Source organism: Cyprinodon tularosa, unplaced genomic scaffold (assembly GCF_016077235.1).
Source record: "Cyprinodon tularosa strain WSP-4 unplaced genomic scaffold, ASM1607723v1 ctg639, whole genome shotgun sequence".
Taxonomy (NCBI): Eukaryota; Metazoa; Chordata; class Actinopteri; order Cyprinodontiformes; family Cyprinodontidae; genus Cyprinodon; species Cyprinodon tularosa.
In genome coordinates this window covers 167,242-185,173 of record NW_024039384.1, presented here as the reverse complement: position 1 = coordinate 185,173, position 17,932 = coordinate 167,242, and the positions used below count along the sequence as shown (strand labels likewise).

The following is a 17,932-nucleotide window of genomic DNA, read 5'->3' as shown; positions in this document are numbered from 1 at the left end:
GACCAGGGTGTCCTCCAAACTTAAATCTGGATTCCTCACCAAGAAGCCGGTACTGGACCACAGGAAAGAACTGACCCAAACACGAACTGAGGAGAACCAGAGCTGTCAGAAAGGAAAGAGTCTTTCCAAGAGGCATGTTTGGACCAACAGGAACAGTTTGGTTCCTTTCAGTCAAATAAAGAACATTAAAACAGAGACTAAACTCGTTGTATTGTGTTTTTTTTTATTTTCTGGTCCTTTAAATCTCATAAAATCTCAAACTCTGTAACAGGTTCTGTTGGACCTGACAATTAGCTCGAGTCGTTCCCAATCCAGAGTTCACTGGGACCTCGCCAGGTGACCCAAAACAGCCAAACATTGTACAGCAGGACACCTGACAGTTCTGCTCCTCTGATGGGCCCTGGCTGCTTATTGGCTGCTGCTCCAGGATCCATTAGGTCACTGGTGGGTGTGTTCAGTCAGCAGTGAGGAGTGTGGCTCACAGGTAACCCTCTTTCTTGAACTGCTCCTGCAGGATGTCCCGGTACTCGTCGAAGCCGCCGTCAACGCGCCAAACCTTCCCTTTTTCACACACCCACAGCTCCTTACACACCAGCCGGATGAGTCGCTCATCGTGAGACACTAGGATGACTCCGCCCTAAGAGATGGGACGTCACACAGGTGAGGTTCACAGTGAGACACGGGATCCAGTTGAAGAACAAACCCACCAACCTTAAACTTGTTGAGAGCTTTTGCGAGAGCCTCGATGGTCTCCATGTCCAGGTGGTTGGTCGGCTCATCCAGGATATAGAAGTTTGGACTGAGAGAAAAGAATAAAAGGATATCATAGTTGCCATGGTGAACGCTAACAGCTGATCTTGGCAGCACCGTACCATGGCATAGTCATCTGAGCGAAGGCCACTCGGCTCTTCTGCCCCCCAGACAGACTGGCCACCGGCCTGGTGGCCAGCTCTCCAGTGATACCGTAACCTCCCAGCTGGTGGCGGTACTCTTCCTCTGTCCGACCTGCAGAGCAAACACAGCAGCCAATCAGAACTCACGCTCCAACCACAGCGTATAGATTTGTTATCACTTTGGCTACCGGGAAACTTGTTGAGCAGCAACTCCACGGCACAGACGTTTAGGTCCAGCTGGTCAACGTGATGCTGACTAAAGTAGCCGATCTTCAAGTTCCTGAGAAACAGAAATGTTTTACTGGAGTGAAAACGGAAAAAAAAGGCACCAAATTTCTACTGACAAATTATCAATGGGTTGAATAGAAAAAAAGGAAAAAGTCCCGATTCATTGCTTACCGCTTCTTGACCCAAAAACGCCCCGTCACTCTCAGAGATGCCTACCGTTACAGTTTGTTTTGATGATAATTAGTTATAGTTTTATTTAAATTTAAAATTTCTTACAAATCTATCCGAAATATTATATATAGCTTTTAAAGACACCAGGCAGGAGCAACAAAACTCCTCAAGAGTAAAGTTACAACACAAAGATGTGTTGACAGCACAGAATGTTCGCTTTTAAGGAAAATACGATGAGGGTTTCTAATACAGCAATTCAGTGTTGAATTAACTCCCTACTTTACTTCCTCTACAATATCTTCACTACAAATACAAAATCAGGAGTATTTCTTGACCTGGAACTCCTCAGGAATGGAAGACTTTTGGCTGTCGGCATCAATGAATGTGTTTTAGAACAGCTGGCTGTTGCTTTGCTTTGGTTTTCAGGCTTCAAACAACCTCAGCTCGCAGCGCTGAAGAAAGTGTCAGAAAGGTCTGCCGTCTGTCTGGGTTAATGCTGGTAATACTTTTTCCATTCAGAGTTGTTCAATAATATGCTCGGTGGGATTTTCTAACGGTAACATTTATGGTTTATCTGCACACTTTGCATAAAGCCTCTCGATGATTCTCCATGACCTGCTGAAGCCAGTCTTTGAATGCTGGGTCATCAAGTTATAATGACCCACGTGTTTGAATTAATTAACCTAAGTGAGTGCTTAAACTCATTATTGTGTAAAATCTCTGCTAAGTCCAATGTTCTTGTTTTTTAATTTACGTTTAACTCTACAGATTTGTCGGAATTATTAGTGTAATAATGAAGCATAACTTAAGGAACAATTTGACTTAAATGAGAAAGTACTTGTGCAGAATTTCTCCATAAGACCCCATGGAATGATTGGTTGACAGTTGGTGTGGCTAGCGCTGCAGCCAGGTCATTGTTGGACTGTTCAAAGTTGCAAAAACAGCAATGGCTGTGTCTGAACATCTGCCCTAACCCCTAAACCCCTCAGTCACTATATAGAGGGGGGACTATATGGTGGACTTTATAGTGAACTCTGTTAACTGATAGTTCAGACAGATGATCACTACTTTTCCCTTCCCAGCACGGTCCTACTTTTGGTGGAGGGCTCTCCTCGCAAAGCTTTCAGGGATATATCTGCTCATCTAGTGACCATGGATGATCACTACAGTTCAAGGTGCATTGTGGGAAATTTCAACTCCACTTCTTTTTCATCCACTAGACATTCTGACACTCACTTAAAATGCTGCAACCACTATATAGTGCCCTATATAGTGATCACTGCAGACATTTGGACACAGCATATGTCAGCACTTAATAATTGCAGGAATGTTTATAGAATAAATTTCTATACTAAAGCTTGATTGACATAAATACAGAAAATAAAGAATTAAATTCCAACGTATGTCAAACAAACATAGTTAGGACTTAAATGTGGGAATCAAATTGTTCTTATAATCGGTTTACGAAATAAAACGTTGATATCGACTTTACCTTAATAAAAATTGTAAATGTACATGAATGGATTTTTCTATTCAACTTACACTGAGTTAATGAACTTGAATGGTTTTAAGGCAATCGATTTCCTCATGTCAGTTCAACTTATCAGGTTTTACCCAAAGTTATTAAAACCTACATTTTCCCACGATGAGGCTAAAAAATACTCAACATTTAAGGTGATTCAGGAGCACACATTGAGCAAAGCAGACCAGCCAACAGGACCAACTGAGTCCATCAATGTCCTGCTGAATATAGCATTTTTATGCAAAAAGGTTTACTGAAAAATTCAGAATATATTGATGGGGTGATAAAATATTATCATTAAACAGTCCTGCAAATGTTAATTATGAGTGGTTACTATGGTACTTTCATCTTTACACTTAATTAAATAGTAGGATTAATTTCATTCAATTCAGTTTTTATAGCTGCAATTGACAATAAATGTCATCTCAAGACACTTTACAGAGACAATTCAACCAGATTATGCAGTCAGATTAGTTAAAACTTTTTATCTAAGGAAAACCAGCTGATTGCATCGACTTATTGCCTCTTCAGCAATCCCACTCACAAAGCATGCTTGTAGCTACAGTGGATAGGAAAACTCCCTTTTAACAGGAAGAAACCTCCAGCAGAACCAGGCTCAGTGAGAACGGCCATCTGCCGAGGCCGACTGGGGTTCAAGGAGACAAGTACTAGGTATTAGGGTGAACATGTGAGTGCCACAACATGTTTATTATAACTCATGTAAATGAAATGCCATTGGTTGTTTCACTGCTTTGATCTCTGGGATAGAAAAGTGCTCAAATCAGCCCTTAATGCTTCATATTCTTAAGATCTTCTTTCCTCCATTGATATAATATTGATCCAGCGGATCTACTCAGACGTCTGAAGGTCTCACCTGTGAGCCTGTCTGATGCCGTTGACCGGCGTCAGGTCACCCATTAGAAGTTTCAGGATGGTACTTTTACCAGCGCCGTTTTCACCAACCTGTCATAAATCATATCTTTCAGTGAATCATCATCATCATCCACTCTGATTAATTATACAATCAGTTCCACAAATTCTTCCCTAATGTGCACTGATGACGATCTGATTGGTCATACGTACGATGCAGATGCGGGAATCGAGGTCAGCCGACAGGTTGAGTCCAGAGAAGAGGGGCTGATCTCGAGAGTAATAAAACTCTACTTCATCCAACTGAAGAATAGGTGGAGACAGCTTTTCGAAATTATCAGGAAACCTGCAGGAAAACATCAAGCGGTCCATCCATAACCAACATTATTTCATCACTTCATTTCTGGTGGATCAGGAAGCTGTGAAGGCCTGAGATTCTTACCTCAAAGTGGCTTCTGATTCTTTCTGGATGGGTTTCAGCTCCGGTCTGCAGGACATAAGACCCACCAATAAAAAGACTGACACACAACCTCCCTGTAACCCACAGTCCAGATGAAAACTTACAGCTTCTCCAGCAGCTTGATCTTACTCTGGACCTGAGCAGCTCTGTTGGCATTGTACCGAAATCTGTCGATGAAAACCTTAAAAACAAAACATCAAGTCTTCATGAGAGGGAATAATGCAGTTAAAGCCGTTTGGGTATGGAGGAGATTCCATTATTATTCTAAGCAAAAAACACATTTAGGAAATGGAAATATGGAAACTTGAAAAAAATACAATCTTGAAGTGAAAGACTGATAATATGTTTTAATAAAAAAATAAATAAAAAGCTTTGGAGATAACTTTTTATTTTTTCTGTTGTTTTATAAAGGGTTATAAATGTTATGAATTTCAAATTGTGTTTCCCAGATCTCATCCTCTTCCATTCTGGGGGCGGCTTCCCTCAGGAGGAGCAAAGACACTTTTCTAGAATAGGATCTATAAAACTCACGCTAAAAAAGGAGAAATAGAAATATATTAAAATTTCAAAATAAAACTGAAAACTAAAAAAATTTAAATGACAAAATCAGACTTAATTTTTTAATTAAAATTTTAAAAAAAATTTCATTTCTAGATCTTATTTTATTTTCAAGTTTCAATTTTTAAATGTCTTCTTTGCTGCCGAGAATAATGAAACAAAGTCATTCTTTTTCTCATCAATGTATCTCTACTTTCCCACTCTGCAGAATCTGTTAGTTCAATCTCTAACGTTCTGATCTCTCTGCCTTTTCCCATAGTAGCTTCATCTGGTCTGTTCCTGTTTGGCTGTGACGCCATCCTGGAGAGAAATAACACACTGCTGCCATCAACACCTTTGTCTATAGATGTTTCAGCTCGGCCTGATTTTCAGTGTAGTCCTGTTTCTATGACTGTGACTAATTGGATGTGCTCTGCTTATCCTCTGACATGGGAGCTGGCTGTGAGCTAGTCTGCCTGGCTGTGTGGTTCCTGGACCGGGCCGCCTTTTACAGCTGCTTTTGTCTCCTTGAACCCCAGTCGGCCTCTGCAGCTCATTCTGGGGCCTGGTTCTGCTGGAGGTTTCTTCCTGTTAAAAGGGAGTTTTTCCTCTTCACTGTCGCTACAAGCATTCTTAGTGTGAAGGATTGCCTTTGAGTCGATGCAATCAACTGGTTTTCCTTTGATAGAAAACTCTGAATCAATTTGACTGTATGATCTGTTGAACTGTAAGGTGACTTGAGATGAATTGTGTTGTGAATTGGTGCTACATAAATAAATAAATTCCCTCCATATCTGTGCTGCAGCTGTTGTACCTGTATATGCTGCCTGTACTGCAGCTGAGCCTCATACTCTCGCTGTTGATTCTTCAGACGGTCCTCTTTGGTCTTCAGAAAGTTCTCGTAGTCGCCACGGTAACTGTCAAGCCTCTGGGAGTGAAGGTGGATGATGTCGGTCGCCACGGCGTTCAAGAAGTTTCTGTCATGGGAGACGACCAAGATGGTGGACTGCCACGTCTGAAGGGGAAGGGTCATTAAGCTGAGGTTAGCTGGCGGCTAATTACTTCATTGTTTTCAATAAGCGATGCTACAGCTACAGACCTGCAGGTAGTTCTCTAGCCACAGAATGGCTCTGATGTCCAACATGTTGGTGGGTTCTGAAACACAAACACAGCTTTCAGAAACCTTAAATAACACTGCAGCTAATAATGGGGTACGACAGGACATGAGGCGGCTTCTAGGGAGTGGGGCTAACTTACCATCCAGCAGCAGCAAGTCTGGACTGGAGGAAAACACAGACAAGTTATAAGGAATCTGGTGACCTGAGGGGGGAAGAAGAATGACTTAAGGTGAAACTCACCGAGCGAACAGAGCCCTGGCCAGCGCCAGCCTCATCCTCCATCCTCCTGAGAACTCCCTGCACACAGAAAACGCGCATCTTCTGTATGTGCTACACACCAACGTGGAAAACACGTGTTCAAGCATCACTCACTTTGTGGCCTGCTGCTGCATTCTAGGAGAAAACCCCAAACCAGCCAGGATGACGGAAGCTCTGATTGGACGAGAAAGAAGCAGGTAACAAACACGGCGAACCGTGTTAGAGAGGAGGAAGAATTGGTAAACCGACCAATATGAGGAAATGTCAGTATTGTTGGCATGGTTACCGTGCTGGGGCTTTGTCAGCTTCAATCTCCTCAAGTTTGGCATAAATCTCTGACAGTCGGACGCTCTCCATCCCGTCAGCCCTTAAACAACAACCAAACGTCACCGTCTGCTCTGTAACTATAACATGCCACGCCGCCATAGTGCCTCCTTACGTTCCGTTGGCAATGCGAGCATTTAGCCGCCGCTCCTCTTCCAGCAGCCCCTCTCGCTGCGTGTCGCTTTCCAGGACGCTCTGCAGCGCCATTGTGTCGTCACCCGCCACTTCCTGTTCCACGTGCAGAATGGAGATGTGTGCCGGCACACGTAGGTTCCTGCTGGCCAGCATCTTCAGCAGTGTGGTCTTCCCCAGACCGTTCCGACCAATGAGGCCGTACCGCCGGCCCGTCGCCATGGAGAGCTCCGCCCCCTGGAGCAAACACCTGAGTACAACAACAGCAGAGATCAAGTCTGGTTGTAAACAGCGCCATCTGCTGCTGGCTCTGGTGATGGGCAGATCTCACCTCTCCCCGAAGGAAATGTCAAAGTTCTCGATGCGGATGTCATAGCTGCGGTTCTTTCCCGACTGGTCGGCCCGGCTGTCCTTTTTACTGCTGGCCTGGCTGGCCGACGCCTCCTCCAGGACTCTGAGGACAGATGTAAGAACGAAAGGTGAGAGGAGAGGAGAAAGGATGGAGGTTAGAGAAGGAGAAAGGCGGTGGCGCTCACAGCGGACCGGAGGATTTCTGAGAATCCCGCTCATTCCTGCGCTCATTCTTGGCTTTTAGTTTGGCTTCAGCTTTCTCCAACTTCTTTGCATCGACGGTCTGCAGAGACAGAAACAACATGAGAGAAAAATGATACAGAAAACAGAAAGAACCACAGAGGTTCAACAATGAAGGGGAAATTTGTCAGATTTGATCTTAATATCCATTCCTTTATGTAAAGGCTGGTTATACTCCCACAGCAGTGTGTCACAGTGAGCTTGCCGCAGGTATGATGCAGTTATTTTTGATTTATGCCCAATATTGAAGCGTGGTCTGCACTGTTACTTCACGCCACCACAAAAGAGGGACAATCACAAACTAGCTGTGGTCCAGATACAGCCGAGGCGGTGAGGAAGTGGGGGCAGGTTTGTGCGACAACGGAGGGACAGGAGGAGGATGAAAAAGAGCGGAGATCCAGGTGGAAAAAGGGTCCCAGCGTTCTTGTACATCACGCTCTTTTAGCTGATCATTCATCATATTAACAAAACAAGCTGGTAAGGTACAAAACAGGAAATACGTGTAGTGTAGAGAGGATGTAGATTTGACCAATCCATCTGCGGTCACCTACAATTTTGGAGAAGAGCAGCAGAGTGTTTGCGGAAGTGGCGGGGGCATATCTGCGTTAACTGCGACACACACGCTGACGGACCTGGTTTCTGACTATAACCAGCCCGTAAGGCTGCAGCACATTCTCATAGTTTCCACTGATGAAGGTCCATTTTTAAATCTTTGAATAGACTCACTGTGTTCTGGGGACGTTTCATCATCCAGATTCCCTGTATATCTTTGGCTGCCGAGCCTGAGGGGAACCACACAGACATCAGTCGTCACAGAAAGGAGTTCCAATCAAAGGCTTCAATAAAACAAGATAAAAGAAACCCTGAGCTCTCTAACCGAGGGGTTTATAGGCGGACGCGTTCAAACATGATGACCTCTCCAGAGTCGTTTCTTACCAGAGTCAGCAGACATCTGAGAGAGCTGCACCGGAGCGTCCAGCAGCATCTGCTTCTGGGGATGCCGATGGTTGTTCCTGAGAGACAAAGATCACACGTTGACCCCCTCTCATCATCAACACTCAGAACCATTTAAGGCACACAACAGAGGTAGAGAGCGCTCACAGCTTCAGGGTGTTGAACATCTGCAGACAGATATCCTTGATGTCGTCCTCGTTCTTACTGTCAGCAGAGACTTCCTGCAGAACGCCACCAACGGCGTCGAAGACTTCCTCACCATCCTCGAAGTCTGGGCCGCCGCTGTCCAACACGCCTGCAACCAAGAGTCCCATTTACTCTCAATCCATTTCTACAGACTCATGGTTACATTTTCTTTTCCATCAGTTGGAAGAAAACCAAAATCTGAGAGAAGACCCCCATGGAAAGAATCAACATGAAACCCCTGCAGATAGAAAGGATCAACAAACTGGAATAATCCAGTGTAATGTCCAGTAATTTTTTTGTTTGTACTTAAACCGGTTTTTTTTTTCTTTCTTTCTTACAGATCTACATTTGTAGATGTGCTCCAATGAAGTCCCACTGAGGCTCTGATTAGGAGGAACATCTGCTCCGAAGAAAGGTCACGTTCTCACTGACAGTAAAACATTTAAATGTCAGAGGACCTCATGTTAGATTACTTTAAAAGTTATAACACGGAACAGATTGACAGACACGTGCTGAATCTGTAGTCATGTTCTGTTTGTAGTCCAACCAGCTCCATATCAATTACTTTAAGGTAAAACATGGCGCCATGTTCTCTGCTGTTCTTCTGGGGCCCCAAGAGGTAGTTTGTATGAATCTGAATTCTGAGCCGCTTTAATCCAGAGCGGCTCGGTGCGTCCCGCTCATGCCGGCTCTGACTGAATCCCCCCGGGAAGCCGAGCGTCAGAGAGCCGCGGCTACCCGGCAGCCTAAGGCCGCTGGGCCGAAGCCGGCAGCCGCTGCCTCCTTCCCCCGGAGGAGGAGCGCCTCTGAGCCGCCGGCAGACAGCCGCTCTCCCTGCGCCGCCTCACCTGTGATATAGTCGAAAAGCTCAGTGTCGATTTCAGGAAACTCTCTCTTCAGGATGTCCACGTACGTCGCCATGATACCCGGCCCTGGACTCCACTGAAATGCGCATGCGTGAAAATACGACGCTTCTTTTTTTTTTTTTTTTTTTTAAACAGTTCATTCAACTTTATTTAGCCGTACAACAGAAGAGGATTAGGGACAAAAAAAAAAAAGAAAATGTTAACTGATTTTTTAATTTTATTTCAGTTTAATATGGGAAAAAAGTCAGAATTCTGACTTTTTTCTCAGAATTCTGACTTTTTTCTCTGAAATCTGACTTTTTTCTCAGAATTCTGACTTTTTTCTCAGAAATCTGACTTTTTTTCTCAGAATTATGACTTTAATCTCAGAATTATGACTTTAATCTCAGAATTATGACTTATTTCCCATATTAAATTGAAATTAAATTAAAAAATCTGTTAACTTTTTTTTTTTCAGTAGCCCTAACAACTGAAACAACCCATAAAAAGCTTCACAGCAAGTGTAGACAATACAAACAGAAAACAAAGAAAGTTATACATTATACAGTATAAGGCATAATTACAGGACAGGGCATTAAAGGAGATTAAATTAATCTCAAGAAATCTATCAGCACTTTTTTCTTTTACAAATGCTGATTAGTTATCAGCATTTGTCAGTTATCAGTGATAACTTTGCACAAGATTTTACTTCATTCTTCCATTGAGATATTATTGTTTTATAATTAAATAAACGGCATTTATGTAAATGAAATGTAGCTAATACAATTAAATTATTGATGCCATATTCCCTATCAATAAGACTGGTGATTGCATTGGATCCACATCTGAAAACTAAACCCAATTGCTTTAAACTACTCAGCAATCAAAGCAAAGAAAAGATGATCTAGACCAGGGGTGGCGAACACGCGGCTCTCGAGCCGCATGCGGCTCTCGACCAATAAGAATGCGGCTCTTTGCCTGTTACCATATTTTCTATATACTGTGGCTCTTTCCTCGTTTCATGTTTCTTTTCTTCTTCTTTTTTTATATCTTAAACACACTTAAATCCATCAGGGGTTATTAAAAACAAATAATAATATTTTAAAATTAATAAATTAATTTGACAGATTGGGTGTTTTTTATGAGACGTAAGACGTAAGAGACGTAAGTGACCACTAATCATATGCGCGGATTACGTCTCATGCCGGGAAATTAGGTAAACATTTTATATGCATGCAGACCGCAGACTTACCTTCTTTGTAAAAATGGCAAAATGCAAAGCTAAACGAAAATATGAGGATGAACACAGGACATTTCTGGAAGAATGGAAAGATGCTTACTTTTTTATTGAACGGAATGGCAAATCGCTCTGTTTATTATGCGATACCACGATATCACATTACAAGGCTTCAAACCTTCAGCGTCATTTTAGCACACTCCATGCTAATATTGACAAGGATTTCCCCAAAGGTACTGAACTACGGAAGCAAAAATTAAGCACATTGAAAAGCCAGGTAAAAAGACAGTCTCAAATGTTTCAGCAATTGACCAAGCATGGAGAAGCTGTGACACTTGCATCCTATAAAGTGGCATGGAATATTGCCCGTGCTAAAAAACCATTCAACGAAGGCGAGTTTTTAAAACAGTGTTTTGTAGATGTAATTGACATTTTGGCTCCAGATAACAAACAACTCAAAGATTCCATCACTGATCTCCAGATGTCACGACACACAGTTGAAACCTGAATATCAGACATAAATAATGCGCTTGAATCTGATCTACATGCAGACCTGAACGCATGTGCTTATTTTAGTGTAGCATTAGACGAGTCATGCGACATACAGGACAAGCCACAGTTGGCAATATTTGTACGAATGATTTCTGAGGACTGCGTGGTGAAAGAAGAGCTTCTCGATATTGTCCCATTAAAAGACAGAACTCGCGGCACTGACGTAAAAGAAGCAATGATGGAAGTATTCAAAACAGCGAATACAGGTGCTGGTCATAAAATTAGAATATCATGAAAAAGTAGATTGATTTCAGTAATTCCATTTAAAAAGTGAAACTTGTATATTATATTCATACATTACATACAAACTCATATATTTCAGATGTTTATTTTGTTTAATTTTGATGATTACAAATGACAACAAATGAAAATCTCTAATTCATCATATCAGAAAATTAGAATATTACTGAAGACCAATAAAAACAAAGGATTTATAGAAATGTTGGCCAACTGAAAAGTATGAACATGAAAAGTATGAGCATGTACAGCACTCAGTATTTAGTTGGGCCTCCTTTGGCCTGTATTACTGCAGCAATGCGGCGTGGCATGGAGTCGATCAGTCTGTGGCACTGCTCAGGTGTTATGATAGCCCAGGTTGCTCTAATAGTGGCTTTTAGCTCTTCTGAATTGTTGGGTCTGGTGTATTGCATCTTCTTCTTCACAATACCCCATAGATTTTCTATGGGGTTAAGGTCAGGAGAGTTTGCTGGCCAATTAAGAACAGGGATACCATGGTCCTTCAACCAGGTACTGGTAGCTTTGGCACTGTGTGCAGGTGCCAAGTCCTGTTGGAAAATGAAATCTGCATCTCCAAAAAGTTGGTCAGCTGCAGGAAGCATGAAGTGCTCTAAAACTTCCTGGTATGTGGCTGCGTTGACCCTGGACCTCAGAAAACACAATGGACCAACACCAGCAGATGACATGGCACCCCAAACCATCACTGACTGTGGAAACTTTACACTGGACTTCAAGCAACGTGGATGAAGTGCCTCTCTTCTTTTCCTCCAGACTCTGGGACCTTGATTTCCAAAGGAAATGCAAAATTTACTTTCATCAGAGAACATGACTTTGGACCACTCACCAGCAGTCCAGTCCTGTTTCTCTTTAGCCCAGGCAAGACGCTTCTGACGCTGTCTGTGGTTCAAGAGTGGCTTGACACAAGGAATGCGACAGCAGAAACCCATGTCTTTCATACGTCTGTGTGTGGTGGTTCTTGAAGCACTCACTCCAGCTGCAGTCCACTCTTTGTGAATCTCCCCCACATTTTTGAATGGGTTTTGTTTCACAATCCTCTCCAGGGTGCGGTTATCTCTCTTGCTTGTACACTTTTTTCGACCACATCTTTTCCTTCCCTTCGCCTCTCTATTAATGTGCTTGGACACTGAGCTCTGTGAACAGCCAGCCTCTTTAGCGATGACCTTTTGTGTCTTGCCCTCCTTGTGCAAGGTGTCGATGGTCGTCTTTTGGACAACTGTCAAGTCAGCAGTCTTCCCCATGATTGTGTAGCCTATAGAACTAGACTGAAAGACCATTTAAAGGCTTTTGCAGGTTGTTTGAGTTAATTAGCTGATTAGAGTGTGGCACCAGGGGCCATCAATTTTGAACCTTTTCACAATATTCTAATTTTCTGATATGATGAATTTGAGATTTTCATTTGTTGTCATTTGTAATCATCAAAATTAAACAAAATAAACATCTGAAATATATGAGTTTGTATGTAATGTATGAATATAATATACAAGTTTCACTTTTTAAATGGAATTACTGAAATCAATCTACTTTTTCATGATATTCTAATTTTATGACCAGCACCTGTATGTCTTTAGAAAAACTCACCGCAATAGCCATGGATGGAGCGCCATCGATGATTGGTTCTGTGAACGGCCTTGTGGGCCTTTGTAAGGGTGATGTCCTCTTCCCCGATTTTTGGAATTTTCACTGCATCATCCACCGGGAGCAACTCGTGTCTAAAACACTGAATTTAGACCACGTCATGAAACCTATGATGGAGATTGTGAACTACATCCGCACGCATGCCCTTACTCACCGACAGTTCAAAAATCTCATTGCTGACCTAGACGGAGACTTGCCAAGTGACTTGCCACTGCACTGCGCTGTAAGATGGCTCTCAAGAGGTAAAGTGGTTTCACGCTTTTTGGAGCTTTTGGAACCAGTAAAATTGTTTATGGCAGAAAAGAACAAAAGTTGCCCTCAGCTCTCAGACCCCAAATGGCTTATGGATTTGGCTTTCTTAGTGGACATGCTTTCACACTTGGACAAACTAAACCTGGACCTGCAGGGGAAATTAAAAACTCTTCCTGATCTGACACAAAGTGTATTCTCCTTTGTTAACAAGGTGAAGCTGTTCAAAGTGCACATTCAAAATGGCAATCTGTCCCATTTTCCTTCATTGCGCAGCGCCCAGCAGAAGGCTGGCATTAAAATGAATATGGGTCAGTACGTGAAAATAGTTGCGCAACTGCACGGGAGCTTTACTTCGCGTTTTGAGGACCTGCAGCAGAAAAGACCACAGATCGCTCTTCTCATCGACCCTTTTAATGCAGAGGCAGACTGCCTCAAATCCCCGCTTGTCACTGATGAGGCAGCGAGTGAAATGGAGATGATTGAGCTACGCGAGGATGACAGACTGAAATCTCTTTGGAAAGAAGGCCCTGTTGCGTTTTGGAGAGTTGTGTCAACTGAAAAATACCCGTGTGTAAAAAGAGCCGCCCTAAAACTGCTGTCGATGTTCTCCTCAACATATGTCTGCGAATCCCTGTTTTCTACCTTGAAACACGTGAAGTCCAAGCATCGGTCCCTTCTGACTGACACTCACGTAAAGGAACTGCTCCGAGTGGCTACAACTGAATACCAACCTGATTTGCAGAGGATTACTAGAAACAAGAGATGCCAGAAATCCCACTGAGATTATCACCCCATCACCTCCAGCAAGGTAAGAAACTCTGTGATGTGAAACTCTGTGACTCTGATGTAGTTTGAAAAAAATACCATCTGACTAAACATGCCTGTGTGAATATTTCAATATTGATCAATTTACATTATACAGGCCCTATCTATGTATCTGAAGTGTGTTCATTAGTTGCGTGTGTCAGAGCGAGGGATAGAGAGAGCAGTGCATGTGTGTGTGTGTGCAGGGGCGGATTTAGGAAATTTGGGGCCCTAGGCAAAGACAGGCAGGGGGCCCTCTGAATTGAGAAGACAACACATAAAACAGAACCATTATCCAGATAGAGAAATGTTAATAGAATAGACATCCATTATTTGTTCTAGGTTTTGTCCCTCTCTTCTTGTCCCTTTTTCCTCTCTATTTATCAGCGTTCTGATGGCATTTTAGCCAAAGGATTTTTATCAAAAACATAATTAATGTGCACAAATAAGGATTAGTTGTATTAACCATACATGGAAACAGAGTTTTATGGGGCCCCCAGGAACTTGGGGCCCTAGGCAACTGCCTAGTATTGCCTAATGGTAAATCCCCCCCTGTGTGTGTGGAGAGGGGGGTGTCTGACTTCCAGGGTAGTTGCTGTATTACCTCTGGCTAAGCTGCATTTGATGTGTGTGTTGAGGGTGGACACTTGAGGGTTATGTTGTAAGAAGAGGAGTGTGTTATTAGAAAAATATATGGTTTTAATTATGTGTGTTTGTGTGCGCGTGTGTGTGTGTCTGTCTTGGCAGGTCAGCGCGTGGTGTGGCTCTTGGACTTCCACAGTTAAAGATTTCGGCTCTTTGTGTCTAACTTGTTCGCCACCCCTGATCTAGACTCACTTTCTACCTCACAAAAACCACAGTTTCCAGTGTCCAATTTAAACAAATTTGTGGTATAAATTCTATTAACAATTTGAAATTGTATTTTTTTTTCACCTTAGGTGGGAGGGTATGAGAAAAATTTAGTTCTAATCTTCTTCATTTCTCTTTCTTTTATTCGATTGGTTATTCTTTTATTTTATTTTATTTATTTATTTATTTATTTATTTATTTATTTATTTTTTTTTTTTGGGGGGGGGGGTAGTTTGTAAAATACTAAAATGGGCAACACCACAAAGGGATGTGGAGTATGGTTCGATGGATTGCTCTTTATATTAGTTCATGATATAAAATCAACTCTATTGAACAATTTTGTTCTTTAAAACAAACAAAAACCTTAGAATAATTTCCACTTGATCCTGAATTCCCTTACAATATATCAGAATATATCAGAGTTTCCTTCTAATATAACAGATTTGTGACCTGTTTGACCTCTAACCATCAACCACACTGATGAAACATGGTTCACCGTGGGCTCCTCAGTTTCACCCATTGTTGCCAATATCTACCAGTATATGAAGGAGGTGGAGAGGAGAGCACTCAGCACATACAAGGTAACAGAGCCATCTCACTGGTTTAGATATGTAGATGACACATGGGTCAAACTCAAAACCCAGGAAGTTAAAGCTTTCACTAATCACACCAACTGAAGTTCTCTACAGAGGATGCCAAGAACAACATGTTGCCCTTTCTGAACTGTGCTGTGCACGTTTAGGAATATGGGAGTCTTAATACTGAGTCTTAATACTTTACCTAAACATACAGAAAATAGCTGCATTTTGACTAATATCACCCGCTGGGACATAAAGTTTCTGTTAACAGAACTCTGAGTTACCAAGCTGACAGTTTTCCCAACTGATCTTTATTTATTCACTGGATTGCTGATGGCCCATTGGTAGTACAGGGTTGAAGTGAAGCCACAGTTAGACTGGTCGCAATGTAAACAAAATGTGCGCCTTAGTATCGAACAAAAATTATGTTCTCATTTTCAGGGGGACTTAAGACTTTTAAAATAAAGATAAATTCATCACTTTGAATGAGACTTGCTGTTTCATAGCAACTTCAAGTTAAAAAAAAAGTCACATCACATTGCATATTCATGAAGTCCACAAATCATGTAATATAACATATTATACAAATCATTCACAATAAAATTATTGTGTTAATGGAGCATTATAATACAGATATGCCAAAAGTGCTAAATTGATTATGTACATGTAATATACATGTATTGCTTACATTGTTACGGTAAATATATCTTACATGTCTGATAATGCATGCTATATATGTATATATATATATATATATATATATATATATATATATATATATATATATATATATATATATATATATATATATATATATATATATATATATATATATATATATATATATTAAATTGCTTTTTACATCAACATAACATGCAATATATTTTAGCACAAGAACTTTTCAAATGAGAAATACAACAGAAACTACAAAAACGACTACTACATTGACATTTCACAGTGAATTACTTTCTATATACTCTACTTTCTATTGTCTTACATTAAACATAATGTCAATGGCTAATTCAGTCAATATCTTCAAGTCAGTCCAAGATAGCCAGATTGATGTTACCATACATAGTATAGGATACATTGGCATATATATTGATTTTCTTGGTTTGTCCATCCACTGACTGTGGAATGTCTTCCTACAGCTGGCAAACAGCTTGTTTTTGCAGCCAAATGCCACACATGTAGGCATTTTTACTGCATGTCTCAGTGGGAGTGGGGAGTACCAGCATGGCGGACGGTGGCTTCACTTTTTTCGGGCAATCAGCAATCCAGTGAATGGACAGAGATAAGTGGTTTTACCGCAGAGGGGAAAAGAAATCACTTGAAGCATGTGATTATCCAAACTGGAAGTTTGTTAGTTGGCCAGAAAAACAAAACTATTGGAATAAACAACTCTGCTTGCATCACAGAGGAGAAAACAGAGATGCAAAAACACTCTGATTCCATGTGTCAAGAATTTCTGAGAAACTCTGAAGGATTTTCTCAAAACAACATACCTGTGAATTTCAAACCCAACAACACACTTAGACAAAAACTGGTTCATCCTTAAGACAGAACACCCAAACCTAAGCTGAGTGTTGCTGATTATCCATTGCAGTGAAGACTGTACAGCCTCCTTTATTAGTGAAAGCAAACAATTAAACCAACGCAAGCCATAGCATGTAACTATGGCCAAGTCAGCTGGACACTTGCACCTCAACTATAAAGGACACACCTTTCAAACCAAAATGTTCAGATTTTGGACAAAGGGGACAAATGGTTTTAAAGAGGGTGAAAGAAGCCAAGCCATCTTTGTCAAAAGAGAAAAACCATCACTCAACAGAGGAGGGGGTGGGGGTTGTTGGTTCAGCTTCTAACAAAATTACGGTTCAGTTATAGAACGCATTCCAAAGAAACTACATAAGCACTCCCATGATTATTCAAAAGATGAAATCACAAAGCCCATCCACAACAAAGACTCCAATAATCCAGAAGAACAAGGGGCGGCCATTAAATTTGCATCCAACTTGGAGAGTGTTCAGGAGGATTGAGCAACAGAACTGACAAAGACTCCTGGATAGGTTTCAAAATGTTGTTGAAAAACTGAGCGAAAGTCCTGCTACCTTCCAATGTGAGCCTATCTGTGGTTGCAATATGACTGAATTTGATTTGCAATTTAGACAAAGTAGCAAATACATCTATATGTTAGATATGTTTGATGTTTATTTTTAAGTCAGGGAAAATAACTTTTTTTTAATGAATGGAGTAGAAGTGGAGTAAAAATATTTATATATAGAATAGCAATAGAATAAAAATACAACTATTTATGATTACTCTGTGAAGAATAGTGTAGAATAGTGGCTCATTAAGATTCTGTTGTTGAGATTCAGTCACTCTACACATTACGGGTGTAGTTATATAGCACTATTGTGGTCATTATATTATTGATAAAGTAGAATAGATATCATATACCATGTTTGGGACACTAGAATGAGTTTACAGTGTGGGCAGTAGATCTTTATAAGTTGTACACATTTATACAAAGTTTATTATCTAGGGGTGGTTGTGGTCAAAATGGAAAAATCAATATTACTTCATAACAATATATTTTATTAGCAGGCATACATCTTGGTTATATGGAAGCATTCATTCAAGGTGCTAACTTCTAATGGGTCAGATTTTAGAGATGG

General features: G+C 41.2%; 1 protein-coding gene across 1 annotated transcript; it reads right to left on the bottom strand.

The window, feature by feature from the left end:
• Positions 1-208: 208 nt before the first annotated feature.
• Positions 209-9,206, bottom strand: abcf3 (ATP-binding cassette, sub-family F (GCN20), member 3). The gene is made up of 21 exons (XM_038308510.1): positions 9,093-9,206; positions 8,206-8,353; positions 8,041-8,117; positions 7,831-7,886; positions 7,050-7,147; positions 6,845-6,967; positions 6,497-6,763; positions 6,344-6,424; positions 6,172-6,231; positions 6,040-6,096; positions 5,939-5,961; positions 5,781-5,836; positions 5,496-5,696; positions 4,249-4,325; positions 4,127-4,171; positions 3,898-4,030; positions 3,689-3,777; positions 1,082-1,173; positions 873-1,005; positions 712-799; positions 209-637 (listed from the first exon to the last, which is right to left on the bottom strand). The coding sequence occupies exons 1-21, from the start codon at positions 9,163-9,165 to the stop codon at positions 479-481; spliced, it is 2,136 nt and encodes a 711-aa protein (XP_038164438.1). The 5' UTR covers positions 9,166-9,206; the 3' UTR covers positions 209-478.
• Between the last annotated feature and the right edge of the window lie 8,726 nt (positions 9,207-17,932).